This window comes from Thamnophis sirtalis, unplaced genomic scaffold (assembly GCF_051295495.1).
Source record: "Thamnophis sirtalis isolate CommonGarterSnake01/CBP01778 unplaced genomic scaffold, rThaSir2_p1.2 scaffold_3, whole genome shotgun sequence".
NCBI classification, from domain to species: domain Eukaryota; kingdom Metazoa; phylum Chordata; class Lepidosauria; order Squamata; family Natricidae; genus Thamnophis; species Thamnophis sirtalis.
Window position 1 is genome coordinate 167741149 of NW_028261383.1, and position 17296 is coordinate 167758444.

The 17296-nt window shown below is 41.2% G+C and overlaps 1 protein-coding gene across 3 annotated transcripts in view; it reads right to left on the bottom strand.

The window, feature by feature from the left end:
* WNK3 (WNK lysine deficient protein kinase 3) overlaps window positions 1-17296 on the bottom strand; it is an 83368-nt gene that overhangs the window by 17409 nt on the left and 48663 nt on the right. For all 3 annotated transcript variants that reach the window (XM_087710831.1, XM_087710833.1, XM_087710832.1), the window contains 7 exons: window positions 12882-16721; window positions 10776-10843; window positions 9248-9389; window positions 5350-5466; window positions 3933-4088; window positions 3783-3834; window positions 124-258 (listed from right to left, as the gene is read on the bottom strand). In XM_087710831.1, coding sequence (XP_087566957.1) covers window positions 124-258; window positions 3783-3834; window positions 3933-4088; window positions 5350-5466; window positions 9248-9389; window positions 10776-10843; window positions 12882-16721 — 4510 coding nt within the window. The remainder of the gene's footprint in view (window positions 1-123; window positions 259-3782; window positions 3835-3932; window positions 4089-5349; window positions 5467-9247; window positions 9390-10775; window positions 10844-12881; window positions 16722-17296) is intronic.

A 17296-nucleotide genomic window follows, 5' to 3' on the forward strand; every position in this document is an offset into this window, starting at 1 on the left:
CCCCTAATTCTTTGCAATCTGAGCCACTCTTATTTAACTAAAGCCCAGTTTCAAAATCACCCAGATATTATACTACCCCAAAAGAAAAAATCTGCCTTTTTAAAAACTAAACCATGTATTCACCTGTTGTCTGACATCCTTGAATAGTTTTCATTGACTGTACTGGGATATAAGATGCCTGGGTGTCTCTGTTCTTTATTGTTTGGTTGATGCAAAACCTCCAGCGGCCAACAGGGGATGACTGGGGAGCAGCATCACCTAAAAAGGGGAGAGAGAAGCAAAAAGGGGAGATTACTTCATTGTTTAGATAATTACAAAAACAGCACTGCTGTTGCAAAAAAAAAAAGGAATCTTAGAAGTAAAATAATATGACAATCAGTAGAGCTATCCAGAGATCTGGATTTGAAGGCGAAAAAAATGATTTCCAATATGCATGGGCGTTCATGTCACACTTGTGGATAGTAAGCACATGGAAAGAGTTTTATTTTTCCTGGATTTTCATAATTGCTGTTCCCAGAGCCTAAGAAAAGTTGTTTTTAAAGAGTTAAAATGACCAATGTGTACATTGATGAACACGAATAATCTCCCCCCCACCAAGCCTGGATCACTGTAATCCAGCTAATTAGAATCCCTGTGATAATCCTTAATATTAGGATTAATATTAGGATTAGGGTTAATAGACATAAGGGAACATTAAAGTGTGTACATCGGAGTAAATACTAATTCTGACACTGTGTGAAAAGTGGACTTTCTTCCTACATGGTTTTTTTAAACCTTATTTAGATGCATTTTTAAATGTGAAAGTAGTGTTTCTTTAGAAGCTACTAATGAAATATAAAAGCCTTTCTTCTTTCCTTTCTGTATAAATTGTTTATTCAAAATTATCCATCTTCTGGATGACAATAGACACACATTTGTTTATTCATTGTTAATGTATTAATTAATTCAATTTAGAGACCATCTAACTTCATAAGAAACTCATTATTCGTGATTTACAACATTAACTGCAAGAAAACAATACAACACTGAGATCACAGGTTGTGAATATCTGGAGGAACAATCGGATAAAATTCTACAGATGCTTGATACCACCCTATCCCAAAGCCTAAATTCAAAGATGTTCATTAGTAAAAACAATGCTTTCAAGGCCATATTTCCACCATATTTATCATAAATTGCATATACATATGAAATTTGCATTATGCAACACCCCTGTCCTTTGTGTGGTGACACACCATCTTTATTAAATGTATTGGTACATGATATATTGATCCTGCTTCAATAGAACCATTCGGTATTAATTAATTTTATTCATTTGTACTATTATTTAATTTCAACTGAATCAATCAATAGCACTGCTGAAGTATCAGACAGTAATCATGAGTTTAATTTCCATAGAACAAAACTCAAATCAACAAAGGAAAAAAGATGTCTAAAATGTAATCAATAAAATACTCAGATTATTAATGAATTCAACAGATTTCTTTTTAATCCAGAGTTTTATTCTTTCTCAAGAGAAGGATTTCTGATACACATCTGGCTTGCACTACATATTTCTATTTTATCAAAATTTACATTGATTGTGTCATTAATCACTTAACCCAGAAAAAGATCCATAACTTTTACTCACACCATAGATTGCAGGATTAGTGGCTATCTCTATTAGTGGTGGAGCTGTATCAAGCTCCACCAAGATTTAAACAAACCAAGTAACCATCATAATTTGCTTTTGAAAGCTCCATATGTTTTACAATTGTCTTCACATACGATAAGATTTCTGCTTTATAAACACAACTAATTATCACTCAACTCAGTCTTCCCCAACCTGCTAATTCTATCTCCCAAAACTGTCAGCCAGCACAATAGCTGAAAATTCTGCAAGTTGTATCCTAATATTTATTTAGTAGCTTTATTGGCTGGTTCAACCCAAAAGAACTGTAGATATTGCCAAATAGCTCTACAGAAAACCAGGTTGGAACAAAATATGATGATGTTTGAATTATGGAACTTTGGATTATGGCCAGAATCATAAACATTCCAGTACTCTGGGGACCTAAAAGACATGCATGTTAGAATTATGTGAAATTACAAAATTACAAAAAAACAGATGAGAATAATAATAAAACTGCTATTGTTCTGTTAATGCAATTATTGTAACAAAATTATGAAATCAACCATGTTTGAAACAGACTGATTTTGTATTATATAAAGGATCACAATAAATATTTCACCCTAGACAACCCATAATCCATTGGGTCCTCGTTTCAGAGATATTTTATTAAAGAGACAACCAGAATGAGCAGGGGTGGACTAAAAAGCAGTGGGATTATGAGTGACTTTGGACTTCCTGTTGGCTTCTCCATTAAGTTTCCTTGGGGGAAACTGGCAAGGAATATTAGAATCAATCCTCCCTCCCTTCCTTGCTGTCTTTCTGGATGTTAAAATGCAAACTAAATTGGCTAAAATGTTCATTCCAGCACTGCAGTGCTGCAGTAGTGCTCTCTGTAATAGCTGCGAGTAGGACATCATTGTCCTGGAGCAAGGCCTAGGAGAAACTAGGATACAGGTCTTGCATGATGGTATCCATGATGTGAATTATCAGCAATGGCGATAATGCCAAACCTTAAGTGTGTGCCAACTTTCATAGGAAAGTTGTCAAAAGGCTGGAGGCACATTTTATTCAGCTGCTGGTGTTGGCATAATGCTGGCATTATGACCCATTTTATGAGTAGCTCAGGGCACATTATGGCCACGTACTTAAAATTCATGTCGTTGATAGCTTTGATAACCTCTTGAGATGCATAGTCCTGTGCAGGCCTGGGCCAATGTCAGAGGAGCCAACAGGGATTTGCAAGTGTGGAAATCTGAAACCAGAGCTTTCATCAAAATATTGCTGCTAGCCTTTCAAGATTAACTTTGCCCTGCCATCCATTTTTATCCTTAATGCAAATGTAGTACTCAATATCTTTTGCTGCTTTGACATACATTTTCACTAGTTAATATAGATAGTCCTCAACGTACGACCACAAGTGAGCCTAAAATGTTTGTTGCTAAGTGAGACATTTGTTAAATGAGTTTTGCCCCATTCTTGCCATGGTTGTGAAGTGAATCACTGTAGTTCTTAAGTTAATAACATGTGGTTAAGTGAAACTGGCTTCCCCATTGATTTTGCTTGTCCAAAGGTTGCAAAAGGAGATCACATGACCCCGGGGCCACTGCAACCATCATAAATATGTGTCAGTTTCCAAGCATCTGAGTGTAGGTCACATGACCATGGGGATGCAGCAATGGTTGTAAGTGTGAAAAACAGTTGTAAGTCCCTTTTTTCAATCCAGGGATAATCTTAAGGAGTTGGTAGCGAATACAACTTACCTGTCTATGAGGCATAGCTTTTACCAAATGGGCTCCTAATATTTCTAAATTTTCTTAAAGGTCCACCAAGCCAACTCCAGAAATGATGCTAATTTAGCAACACTCATTAGGAGCTCATTATTTACCATTCTTCAGCCTATGATGTCATTAAAATGTTTAGAACATTCCATAAAATGAACAGGACTACTGCAGAGAGTCAACTACTGACTGTCTGCAGCAGTCCAGAGAATCAAAGGTAAACTATCATAAGGGGATTGAAAGGACAAAAGGGAAAAGAGCTGAGAATAGACCTTTGCCAAAAATCCACTGTGTTCCAAGATTTATTTTTAGATGAGGATGGTTTTATTCTTGTGAGTTTCAGAGTGTTGCTTTGGTCCTGCAGGGTTAAATGTTTTAAAATAGTTACTTACTGCCACTTTGAGTAGATGCTGGATTTATCTGAACTTGTTCAGAAGATCCTGTCTGAATTAAAAATGAATAGATAAATATAAAAAGGGAGTTTCCCAATATAAGTACACATCTTTCCAGAAAACTGGCATTACTAAAGAAGCTTAACTTACTTGGCAGTTATTTGGATCAGAAGGAGCAGATTCCATGCCAGTGGCTCGTTCTTCAATAGGAAGACTAGAAATGATGTCTTGAGCCTGGCAAACAATAGCTCGCAATTCATCAACAAATTTATCCTTCTCATTTTCCAATACAAAATTATCTTCAACCTAGTAAGTGGGAAAGAGAAGAGGGGTGGGAGAAACAGGATAGAAGATATGGATACAAACCTTATTTTGCTCTTCAAATTCTGGCTATCACCCATTCCAATAGGCTGTAGAAAATTAGATCTCACCCATAAATATTCACATTCCAAATATTCAGAGTTATTACAAATATGTTGAAAAGAACATTAATCTTGAAAAAAGTATTCTAAAAAAATTATTGAAGCTTTATTTCCCAATAATGCTGTATTGTGTTCCTTTATGAAATGTAAACTCTTCTCACATGATGCCAGTGTCCAGTTCTTCTAACTTTGAAAGTTAGCTTTCAGATATGACATGTATATGCTTTCAAAATCTCCTTCTGCTAATTTAAACGTAGACCACTCTTTAAATGTTTTTCTACTGTTTCTTTTCTCCTCCTGTCTCCTACACCCAGGTAATATACTCTCAGGTATTCATGCCAGTAGGTCATGGAACTTCGACTAGCAGGATCCAGGAAAAAGGCTTTCTCTACTGTAGCACTGAGGGGGAACAACCTGCCCACCCCCATGGGATGAGGTTTGCCACCACTCTCCTTCCACCAAGGGCCTGAAAAGCTAGTTTTGCCAGCTGGCTTGCAGACCCAATGGGGGAGTACTTCAACTAGAGGTGGCTGCTAGACTAATTAACTGAGCTCATATTCCCCCCCCCCCCATGCTTCCTGCTCCTCCTCCTTTTTAAAAATTCATTTTATTGTAGTTTCCTTCTTTATTTTATTATTTCATTACTTTGCTATCGTTTAATTTTTAAAAATCTCATTTTAACTGTTGTAAGCTCCTCCCTGCCCCTAGAATAGCCCCATGGCGGGATGAGTGATGAATACATTTAACAAATAATAAAATATTTAGGACTAAAATATAAATTATATTACCAGTCTAAAGGAATCTAACAACTTTCAGAGATTCCAAATGTGATATTTCCAAAAGTAAAGTGCAGTTATATATTTCTAGCCTTTATTCTCAGACATTCCTTGAACAGCCCCCAATCCTCTTCATTTTAATACTCTTACCCCAAAACCAGTATCAAAATTAATTCTCAAATAAATCAAATGTAGGCATATGAGCTGCAAAACTAAGATTTGGCTTTAGGAAGCTCTATATAACTTGTGAAATATCATGAAGAAAAAGGGTACTTGCATTTGAACTATGCAGCATCTAAAAAAAATTAAGAGGTTTGAATGCCATTAGTAAGGAATTATCTACTTTGAAGCAAGGCATATGTAACTTGCCATGTAATCAGCTATGTCCTCTGGAGCATCTCCATCAACATCAAATTTAAATGTAACCATCTTGTTGTTATGCGTTTCAAGTTGGCACTCAACAGTATTGTCTCCAGATGTTGATACCTGATTCAACAGCAACAAAAAAGACATTGTGCTATTAGACAGATGCAAAATACATTTTTCTGTCTTTAACATCTAAGGTAAATTATACTTTGCCACTCGTTCCCATAAATTACATGACCAGTTCAACAACAAAGCACTATTATAATTGTCTTTAATATGTCAAAGCTCAATCCTGTCAATATTTTTTCTTTTAATGCATGTATTGCAGGTCATATACTGTATCATAATTACACAGAAGAAAGAATTAGGAATCATAGGTGACTACTTCATCTTCTAATGATTGAAACATTGTGTCAGTAGAGTGAAACTAATTGGTTCTGTTCTTTCTTCATCCTGCAATATAAATATTCACACATATCTGAAATATTGCCTGTGAATTAGAAGAGATTGATCAAAGTATTGGTTCTTAACAGAAACAGAGAAAATAATTCTCCACCTGCAATAAAATTAATGTGGTTTGTCTTGTTTTTATTTTTTGCTTAGCTATGGGTGAACACAAGCACTGTAGTTTACAAAATATAACCTATGTGTTAGCGTAATATACAAACTCAGCCAATTGTGAGTCAATTAAAATTGGTCACTGTTTCATACAGTCAATATGTAGAACTCACTTTATTGAATGCATGGCAACATTAAATCATTGTTTTAACTGCAAGCAATAACCAGAATTGTAAAAACACTAGGACTTAACGCTCAGGTAAGCAATCTCTGTATTGATGTTGTCATAAGATCTGAAGATATGCTATTATGTAATCCTGTTCCTCTTCTACATCCTGTTCTCCAGGATCCTGCAAGTATTTTGGTGCTAGTGAATTATTTGTAATTTTGAAAGTGTATCTCAAGCACTGTCAGAAAATTGTGATTATAGAAGGAGCATACTTCATGGATTGAGTTTCAACTTGTCTCTCCTGAGGAAGTGGACAAGGCCATGGGAGCGGTGAGTGCCTCCACTTGTATACTGGACCCATGCCCCTCCTGGCTGGTCTCGACCAGCAGGGAGGTGACACGCGGCTGGATCAGGACGATAGTTAACACCTCTCTCCGGGAGGGAATTTTCCCGCTCCTCCTAAAGGATGCGGTGGTGAGACCACTCCTGAAGAAACCATCTCTGGACCCAGCCATTTTGAGCAACTATCGTCCAGTCTCCAACCTGCCCTTTGTTGGGAAGATTGTTGAGAAAGTGGCGGCCTCTCAAATCCGACGGTCCTTGGATGAAACCGATTATCTGGATCCCTTTCAGTCGGGTTTCAGGCCTGGTTACAGCACGGAAACTGCTTTGGTCGCGCTGATCGATGATCTCTGGCGAGCGAGGGATAGGGGTCACCCCTCTAGCCTTGTGCTCCTTGACCTCTCAGCGGCCTTCGATACCATCGACCATGGTATCCTTCTGCAACGGTTGCGATAGGTGGGGGTGGGAGGCACCGTGCTTTGGTGGTTCTCCTCCTACCTCTCGGACAGGTCACAGTCAGTGTTGGTCGGAGGGCAGAGGTTGACCCCAAGGCCCCTCAATTATGGGGTGCCGCAGGGTTCGGTCCTGTCCCCCCTCCTATTTAACATCTACATGAAGCCGCTGGGTGAGATCATACGCCGGCACGGGATTAAGTACCACCAATATGCGGACGATACGCAGTTGTATCTGTCCGCCCCGTGCCAACTCAGCAAAGCAGTAGAAGTGATGTGCCAGTGCCTGGAGGCTGTTAGGGTCTGGATGGGAGTAAACAAGTTGGCACTCAATCCAGACAAGACCGAGTGGCTACTGATGTTCCCTCCCAAAGATTGGCCAAGTATTTCACCTCTCAGGCTGGGGGGTGAAATTATACGCCCCTCAGAGAGGGTTCGCAATGTGGGAGTCCTCCTGGATCCCCAGCTGACTTTAGAACACCATTTGTTGGCTGTGACCAGGGGGACCTTTGCCCAGGTTCGCCTGGTGCACCAATTGCGACCCTACCTGGATCAGGAGGCCCTTCAGACAGTCACTCACGCCCTTGTGACCTCAAGACTGGATTACTGTAACACACTCTACATGGGGCTGCCCTTGAAGAGTGTTCGAAGACTTCAGCTAGTCCAGAACGCAGCCACACGAGCGATCGTGGGTGCACCCAGGTACACCCACGTTACACATATCCTCCGCGAGCTGCACTGGCTACCCATTACTCTCCGGACTCGCTTCAAGGTGCTAGTCGTTACTTATAAAGCCCTACATGGCATCGGACCTGGGTACCTGAGAGACCGCCTCCTGCCAATTACCGCCCATAGACCGATCAGATCGCACAGACTAGGCCTCCTCCGGATTCCATCTGCCAGCCAATGTCGGCTGGCGACCCCCCGGGGGAGAGCCTTCTCTGTTGCAGCTCCAGCCCTCTGGAACGAGCTCCCCGTGGAGATCCGGACCCTTACTACTCTCCCGGCCTTCCGCAAAGCCACTAAGATCTGGCTGCTCCGGCAGGCTGGGGGGCTGTTGAAATAGCCAGCCCCTTAAGTACACTGACATATAGTGGAAATACACCAAGGGGAGGAGGAGTGGGATAGAAGAAAGATGGGTAGAGAGGGCACGGGAGAGAGGATGGGAGGGAGGGTGAGAAGGAAGGGAGGGAGGGGATCAGGAGAGAGGAGTGGTAGAGGGAGAGGGGAAGTAGGGTAGAGGAGGAGGATGAAGGGAAGATAGAAAGTTGGAGGGCGGTGGAAGAAAGAGGTGTATAGAGAGGGGAAGAGGTATATTGGGTTTGTATTTTTTTGGGTATTGTTGACAAGAGGTATTGCTGCGATTATTGTTTAATGTTGTATGGCGCCGGCTATGCACAGTATATATGTGAGTGTATGAAAATGATAAAATGGAAAATAAAAACCTTTAAAAGAAATAGCCAGCCCCACGGGAACTATGAATGTTGTGTATTTTAAATTGTTGTTTGTCTATTTGTCTATTTATCCCCTTCCTTTGTTTATTGTAAGCCGCCCGGAGTCCTTCGGGAGTGGGCGGCATACAAGACCAATAAAATACAAATACAAATTTTGCCTACATATAAATTGGGCCCATAAAATGGCCAGTCATAAAACAATTAGTTCGTAATTCGTAATTTAATAAGCTTATATGCCGCCCAATCCCGTAGGACTCTGGGCGGCTTACAAATACGAGATAAAATAAAATAACAAATAGGGGAGAAATGAAAACAGTTTAAAAAATACAACATACATTCGGCTTAGCTAGGGGCTGGACCTAATTCATAGATCAACAGCCCCAGGCCTGCCGGAACAGCCAAGTTTTGGTGGCTTTTTGGAAGGCCGCGAGAGTGGGAAGGGTCCTGATCTCTATGGGAAGATCGTTCCACAGAGCTGGAACAGCTACAGAAAAGGCTCTCCCCCGAGGGGTCGCCAGCCGGCATTGTCGATGGCACTCGGAGGAGGCCTAGCCTGTGAGTTCTTATCGGCCATTGGGAGGTATGTAGCAGGAGGCGGTCTCTCAGATATTAGTTATTAGATAAGCTTACTTTCTACTTCTCCAAAATTATCTTTGACGTCTATTCTAAGCACATTCCAAGCAAGGTACTGGGGTGCAGTTGCTCACTGTTTTTTATTTATTTATTAAGTGTTCCTGTAACTGCTATGTGAAGGCCAGTGGCATTTTTCTCAAGAAAAGTGATGCTACTTGATGATGCTTTGCTTCACAGCTAACTTTAGTAACTTCTTTGTTAAAAATAAATAAAGTCCGAGAAGGCAAGAAACCTGGTCAGCTATTTTGTTGTATACCTCTATTTAAAAGCCTCTAGTTTAAAAATATACAAACCTGCAGCACTGTGAGTTGAAATTTGGTTCCCTTCTCTGGTCGGGCACAGGAGGTCCTTCTCTGTTTGCTCTTGTCTTGTTTGCCATTTCCACATGGAAGGTCACAGCCAGTCACACCTTCCTTTGGAAGGTCCTGTACCAAGCTAAACAAAAGGAAGGAAACAGAAACATTAGGAGACAGGCATATCCTTACCTCCTAAACTTTCTAAATATTAGTAAGTATAAAATGTAATTTCCAATATACCAATAACTTAAGTCAGAGCCAAACAATAAATGCAGAAAAAATAAAATATAGACTATGGCAGGCACTACTTGTTCAGTAACTTAAAAATGATAAAAATGTCCCTCACTGCTCATGCTGAACACATCAGGCACTACTTGTTCAGTAACTTAAAAATGATAAAAATGTCCCTCACTGCTCATGCTGAACACATATATCTACTGGATGAAAATGCTTTTGACAAGGAAATAGTATAAATTATTATGTTTGAAAAACTACCAAATTGATTCTTTATTTGTATTATAAAACAGATTTTGTCTTCTTACTTCAATGGTGGCAATCATTCTTTTGGGGATACTTTGTACTTACAACTTTAAAGAATATGCAATTTAACTTAAACCTGGGTCAAAACATATTATCTTTAATCTATATTACTCTGAGTCAGAAAGTCCTCATTGCAATAATTAATTAATAAGGTATGGCTCACAACCTTGGAATAGAGGGAGTGAGGGCCATGTGAGTCATGCCAAGACAAAAACCACAGCCATACAATTTCACTCAAATATAAAACAGATTTGGGCATATCAACACATCCTTTCACTCCCCCACTACATTCCAACCTAGGGAACAGGAGAATTCGAGCTTTCTTCAATGGCAGTTTGTTATATTTCTATGCTGTCCTCTAACAAAGGAAAATGGGCATGAGGGTAGATTGCACATGTCTATATAGGACAGGGAAGGCATAGCTATACGGATCATTACAAATGCGATGTTGTAGCTTGAGTTTTGCCCATTGCTGTTATGTTCTGCTGCAATAGTATGTAGAAAACAATGTGGGCCTACTATACAGAAGGTAATTTTGCCATAGGGAGTCAGAGAAATGGCCAAGTATTGAAACTAAATGATGCAGCAAAAAACTTTTTTAATAACTTAAAAGAGAGTGTTAAAGACACACACTCTTAAAAATGCTTGATCTAAACTATTTCAGTAAAGAGAATCCACAAGTTTTTTAAAAAAATATTTCATTTGATTAAAAGAACCTACTAAACATTTCATCTTTCTTTTCACATTCTTTGAGAGCTATTACTTTCTCAAGTCATCTTCTGTTTCTGGACACACTCACAGTCCTCTTAGTTCTTCACTTATGAATAAAGAATGTTCACCAAGTTTGGGCATAATATTCTAAGCTACCTTTCCCCCACTTCGGAGTCTCCAGTTTTGCTATATTGACTCTTGGATAATGTCAGCTGAAATCCAATCCCCTTTGCTGCTGTGATAGCCAAGTGAATTAATCTTAGAGCAAACTCACCCTTGAATAGACTCTTGTTTTTGAACTGCTGGCTGATGCTCAGGTTCATCTGATACTGAGATGGAAACCTGTGAGGAGAGAGGGGGTAAACTGATGTGTATCATTTGCTAATTTCCTCTGAATAGAGTAAACCTTTTAGAAAAGAACTAACTCCAGAACAGGCAAATTGTTTATGTGTATGATATAGCACATACTCATGTTTTACTAGCTAAGGCATCAAAGATAAATCAGCACAATATTTTTACCTTGGAAGTTTTAACACAGTATTGTGTTTCCTTTTTTCCTCTTAGCTACTTAAACTGTGGTATTGTAGCCATTTTCTTATTATTTTATAGTCTTCTATACATCATTATCTTCGTGACAAGATAAAGTACCTCTTCATTATTGTTATATTGGCACAGTGATGGTTAAATGATTAACCATTAAATGAGTTAAATGAGGCTACAAATCACTAATAAGGAAACAATTGTTTGTAACTTTCTCAGATTTTATTGTACTTCATCCAAGTACAACTGATACTGCTGCCCTGATTTAGGGCCATTTTTCTACTCAAAAATTAAATAGGAACTGCTTTCTAGTATGCAGGACTTTTCATGTGATTTTAGCCTTCAGATATAAACATTAGACTAAAGATAATTGTTCTAACCAAAATAATCCAACAAAAAGATATGTAAAGCAACAGTACAATAGGCATATAGAAACATAATCCAAAGATTGCTACAGCCAGTGATTTATAGTATAATGAAACCTCTTCTATATGTGTGCTATTTTTAAAGCTCATTAATAATCTAAGTGCTAAGAGAATTAAAAGGCTTCATGGGATTCAAGACTCAAGCCAGTCTTCTTTAAGGATTTTAAGGTATGAGATAGCAATTTTTGTGAAATTAAAACTTTAAGCTGTATCCAAGAAGATGGTGAACTGTATCATTAAGAAGACAGGATAACTGAGATGTGATACTTGTATACAATTTAAGTTACAGGGCAAAATGCCCAGGAAGCTAAAAAGAAAAGGACAGAGTCAGCAAGAAGAAGGAAAGAAAATTCTGAAGTAATGATAGGTATTAGAAGTCAAGTATCAGAGAAAGAATCATGAAGTAGGGGAGGGGGCCATACACAGTTGGAATTATATTATATGGGTGAAGATGATAAAAGAGACAAATCATATACTGAGATAAGTAATTGAGAACCAGGATGGCACAGCAAATAGGATCAAATGCAATCAAGTAACATGTTAGCAGAGGCATAGAGTCAAAGAAAGGCATGGGAATGCTCAACCCCTCTTGGATTATACCTATTTTTTAATCTTTTAAATTGCCTCCAGAAATCATGGGTGCTCCAACACTGGATGTTTTCAGAAGAGTCTAGAACAGGGATGGCGACCCTTTTTTCCCTCGGGTGCCAAAAGCACGCACGTGCCAACACCCATAATCCAATGCCTCGCCCAGGCTCTGCCCCTGTGCAGGTGACTCCCCCAAGCTCCCCCCATGAGCGCCGTTTAGGTGTTAGCAGGCCTCCCTGAAGCCTCCTGGAACCAAAAATGGGGGTTGTGCGCATATGCGCAGGGGATGGGGAGATGCTTTTGGTCCCAGGAGGCTTCAGGGAGGCCTGCTAGCACAAAGCAGGGAGGCGCTGTATCCGCCTCACCTCTGCGCATGCACGTGCAACCCCCCCCCCACATGCATGTGTGACCGCACCATCCCCGCGCATACGCCCACGTCTCTCCCAGCAGAGACTTGAAAATCAACTGGCTGGCAAGAGGTGCGCACAGTATGTGTTTTTACCACTCCCTAGTAATATGTTCATGGATTTGGTGGTTTGGCAAAAATTACAAACAAAAGACAAAATTCTTTCCAAGAGATTAAAAGGTGGGGATGAGGGAAAACTAAAAAAACTAAAAAAAAAACCTTGATTTTTTACTCCAAAAAATGTTTCCATAGTAAACCTGCACTTAAGAGCCTATGACCATGGCAGCATAGGATGAACTCTGCACAGCTATCAAGGAATAGGGGAGTTCTCTTATAATAAGCCTTTTTTTCTCTGCCCTTCTCTGGGATTAAATAGCTGAGAAAGTGATTATTTTTTTTGTAAATATAACAACTGGCGTACCTGTGGAATGTCTTGTCCTTGATGATACTCTTGGTTTGGTTCATTCACAGCAGTAAATGCTGTTTGCTGGTTCAAAGTAGCTGCCATAGGCATCTGCTCCTGGACAATCAATTCTGCAGATAAAACTGAGTTCGGACATACTGTCTGCTGTTGAATGTATGTTGATTGTGCTGGTGGAGAAATAAACTGTTGGTTATTGTCAATTGGTTGAAATGCATGAGACTGTTGGAGGAGAGGAGCATGATTCAACAGTCCTGGCGCATCCAAAGATTGTTGCATGGTATAAGCTTGTTCTGGCTGTTCTGATACAAGGGCAGATTGAGGGATTGTGGCTTTGTGTGGCTGAGTAATAGGTTGCTGGCTAAACTCCTGATAAGGAGGTTGTGGTTTCATTTGTGGCGTGAAAGATGGCTGAGTTGAAGCAAAAGGTGCCTGTGGCCCTGACTGTTGTCCTTCTGGAATTTTATGTGCCACATGTGGTGGGTGCAGCTGCTGGTGGCCCAAGCTAGAATCTTGCTGGATAAGATATATTGATGGTTCAGGCAGATGTGGCTCAGAAGGGTAAGGATGGGTTTTTGTGGATTGTGTTGAACAGATCTGCAATTCCATGTTGCCAGCATCTCCATCATTCGACAGGTGCAATGACTGATCAGGTGAATGCATGGCAAAACCTGGCTGATCAGTATTCCGTACTGTTAAATGAGCTTGCTGAATCTCTGGAGGTTGAGCCATATATGTTGGTTGAGTTATATATGCTGCCTGTCCTTGATAAACATATGCTGACTGGTCCAAAGAATGTCCTGAATATACTCCAGAAGCTGCATAAACCAATGGCTCTGTGCAAGGCGCCTGATTTGACCCCTGTGCTGCAAAAGTGACATGCATCTGACATGCAGCTTGCTCTGGACCCTGCAGCTGGTTAGTTGGCTCTAGCTGGTGTTGCAGCTGCTCTGAAACGGATGGGTTGTGTGGAGATTGTGCTGCATATATCATTTGTTCCTGGCTTTGCAGCTGATATTGGGTCTGGATGGGATAAGCCACCTTTTCTGAAGTTGAACCTGAGAATTCAGATTGCTGATGCTTTTCCATGTCTTGCTGAGAGACAGCCGGCAACTGATCTTTGGAATTAGAAGAGAGAACAAACTGTTCTTCTTTCTGCTGCTGTGGAGGCACATGAAATAACGTATGTTGCATTACACAAGGATGCTGATTTGTAGAATGGTGTATCTGAGTCATTTGCTGCTCTTGTTGAGGCCCCAAAGTATCTAGGGATATTTCTGGGCACTGTGAGACCTGCTGCATCAGTGTCATTTGTTGTGGTACAGCGGAGACCTGATGAACGGGTACAGTATGTTGAGATTGTGAAGTTGGCTGCCCACATGCCACCTGTTGGGGGACCAGCTGAGGTTGCTGGGAGGAAGTCCCATGCTGTGTAACTTGCTGCATGGAGGCTACCTGCTGTGGAATCTGCAGGGATCCAATCTGCTGATTGGGAACTTGCTGAGATTGCAGTCCTGGTGCCATTTGCATTGACATCCCCTGCTGGAGAACTTGCTGAGAAGCATGCTGGGGTTGAGTCATGGATGCCCCCTGTTGTGGAACTTGTGGGTGTCCTTGCTGTGGTTGCTGTATAGATATCATCTGCTGTGGAACTTGCTGTGGCTGCTGTATAGATGCCACTTGTTGTGCCTGAACAGTTGCCATTTGCTGTGAATGCTGCATGGTTGTTGCCTGTTGAGGAACCTGCTGTGGCTGCTGTGTGGATGTCATCTGCTGCGGAATATGAAGAATATGTTGTGGCTGTTGTATGGAGGCCACCTGTTGAGGGCTTTGTTGTGGCTGCTGCATAGGTGTCACCTGTTGTGGAATAAGCTGTTGCTGTTGTATGGGTGTCCCCTGGTGGGGAACATGTTGCATGGATGCTGCTTGTTGAGATCCTTGTTGTGGCTGCTGTACGGGTGTCACCTGCTGTGGGACCTGCTGAGGAATATGTTGTGGGTGCTGTATGGACGTCACCTGTTGGGGAATATGTTGTGGTTGCTGTATGGATGTCACCTGCTGAGGGACCTGCTGAGGAATATGCTGTAGTTGCTGTGTGGATGCTGCCTGTTGAGATACTTGTGGTTGCTGTATGGGTGCCACCTGCTGTGGAGCCTGCTGAGGAATGTGCTGTGGCTGCTGTATGGATACGGCCTGTTGAGATCTTTGTTGTGGTTGCTGTATAGGTATCACCTGCTGTGGAACCTGTTGAGCACTTTGTTGTGGCTGCTGTATGGGTGTCACCTGCTGAGGAATATGCTGCAGTTGCTGTATGGATGCTGCTTGCTGAGGACCTTGTTGTGACTGTTGTATGGGTGTCACCTGTTGCGAAACGTGCTGAAAAATATGCTGTGGCTGCTGTAGAGATGCCTCTTGTTGAGGACATTGTTGTTGTTGTTGCTGTATGGGTGTCATCTGCTGTGGAACTTGCTGAAAAATATGCTGTGGCTGCTGTAGAGATGCCTCTTGTTGAGGACATTGTTGTTGTTGTTGCTGTATGGGTGTCATCTGCTGTGGAACTTGCTGAAAAATATGCTGTGGCTGCTGTAAAGATGCCTCTTGTTGAGGACATTGTTGTTGTTGTTGCTGTATGGGTGTCATCTGCTGTGGAACTTGCTGAAAAATATGCTGTGGCTGCTGTAGAGATGCCTCTTGTTGAGGACATTGTTGTTGTTGTTGCTGTATGGGTGTCATCTGCTGTGGAACTTGCTGAATATGCTGTGGCTGCTGCATAGATGCTGCCTGTGGAGGACCTTGTTGTGTCTGCTGTATGGCTGTCACCTGCTGTATAATGTGCTGCTGCTGCTGCATGGGCGTCACCTGCTGTGGAACCTGTTGAGGTTGTGGCATGGCTGCTGTCTGTTGAGGACTTTGTTGTGATTGCTGTAAAGGTGTCACCTGATGTTGAACTTGCTGAGGGATGTGGTGTGACTGCGGTATGGATGTCACTTGTTGTGGAACCTGCTGAGGAATAAGATGGGGCTGCTGTGTGGATGTTACTTGTTGAGGATTCTGCTGGGGCTGCTGCGCTGATGCCACTTGTTGGAGAATTTGCTGAGGAACTTGCGGAGGCTGGTGTATGGATGCTGCCTGTTGGGAAATTTTCTGAGGCTGCTCCAAAATCTGCTGAGTAGAAGCCACATGTGGAACAGTTTGGCTTTGCTGTATAGATGGCGCTTGTTGAGGAACTTGCTGAGACTGCTGTATAGGCATCCCTTGCTGGTGAATTTGCTGCGGTTGTTGCAAGGACACCCCTTGTTGAGGTGGCTGCATAGATGCTACCTGCTGAGGCTGCTGCATAGCCATTAGTTTCTGGGGAATCTGCTGCATAGCTGCAATTTGCTGAGAAACCTGCTGTGAAGATGATGTCACCTGTGGAACCATTTGCTGGCTTGGCTGCATAGATGCCACCTGCTGAGGAACTTGCTGTGTTGATGGCACCTGCTGTGAAACTTGCTTGGGTTGTTGAATAAGTCTAACTCCTTGTGGAACTGACTGAAGAACTTGCATGTTGTTGACAAATTGAACTGAAGGCTGCCCATGTAGCACAGGGGACTGACTGGCAGATACCAAATTGGCAGGAGCAGTCTCTAATTCCACCGAACCCACAGCAGCCGTAGCCTGACTACCAAGTCTAGCAGCAGAAGTTAACTGTATGCTCGTTGGCATGTGTTGATTCCCCACCTGTGAGGCAGGTATATTCTGAGGAGAAGTTATTGTCAATATCTGCTGAGGAACTCCCATGATGGATCCATCCAAAGCTTGACTTTCTGCACTGTAGGATACCTGTGAATCTGGAGGCTGGTAAAAAAAATAAACATATTTTAGATGTTGATAAAGTGATTGTTTTTGCATCAAGATTTTATCCTATAAAATGTTGTCAGAAAAATAATATTTTAAGTATCATTTCACAGAGAACTTAGCATATGCAAAGTAGCAACATACAGAAAAGAATGCTTAGGATAAAATGTTGTCATAAAAATAATCTTCTGGACATCATTTCAGACACAATTGGGTATATAAAAAGCAGCAACATATAGAATGTATTGTACAAGTTAAAAATATCAGCTGTACAATTCCATCACCTTGGCAACACTTATTCAATGTTTTAAAAGAATTACTTTAACAATAGGAACTGGACAATTGGCTGTGCTCTAAAAAGAATAAATGGAAATGCTGAAAGTTTTTCACATTTTTATATTTGAGATGACTGAGCAAAAACTGCTATTTTTGAATGTTAGTCATCTGGCAATATGCATTGTAGAGAGACAGTAGTCTCTATAGCTTCCAGAAATACAACCCTTATCTTTAGATAAGTCTTTAGACTTATAAGTGAGAGTGGAAAAGCTTTCAGGCACGTAAATGTTCAAAGAAAA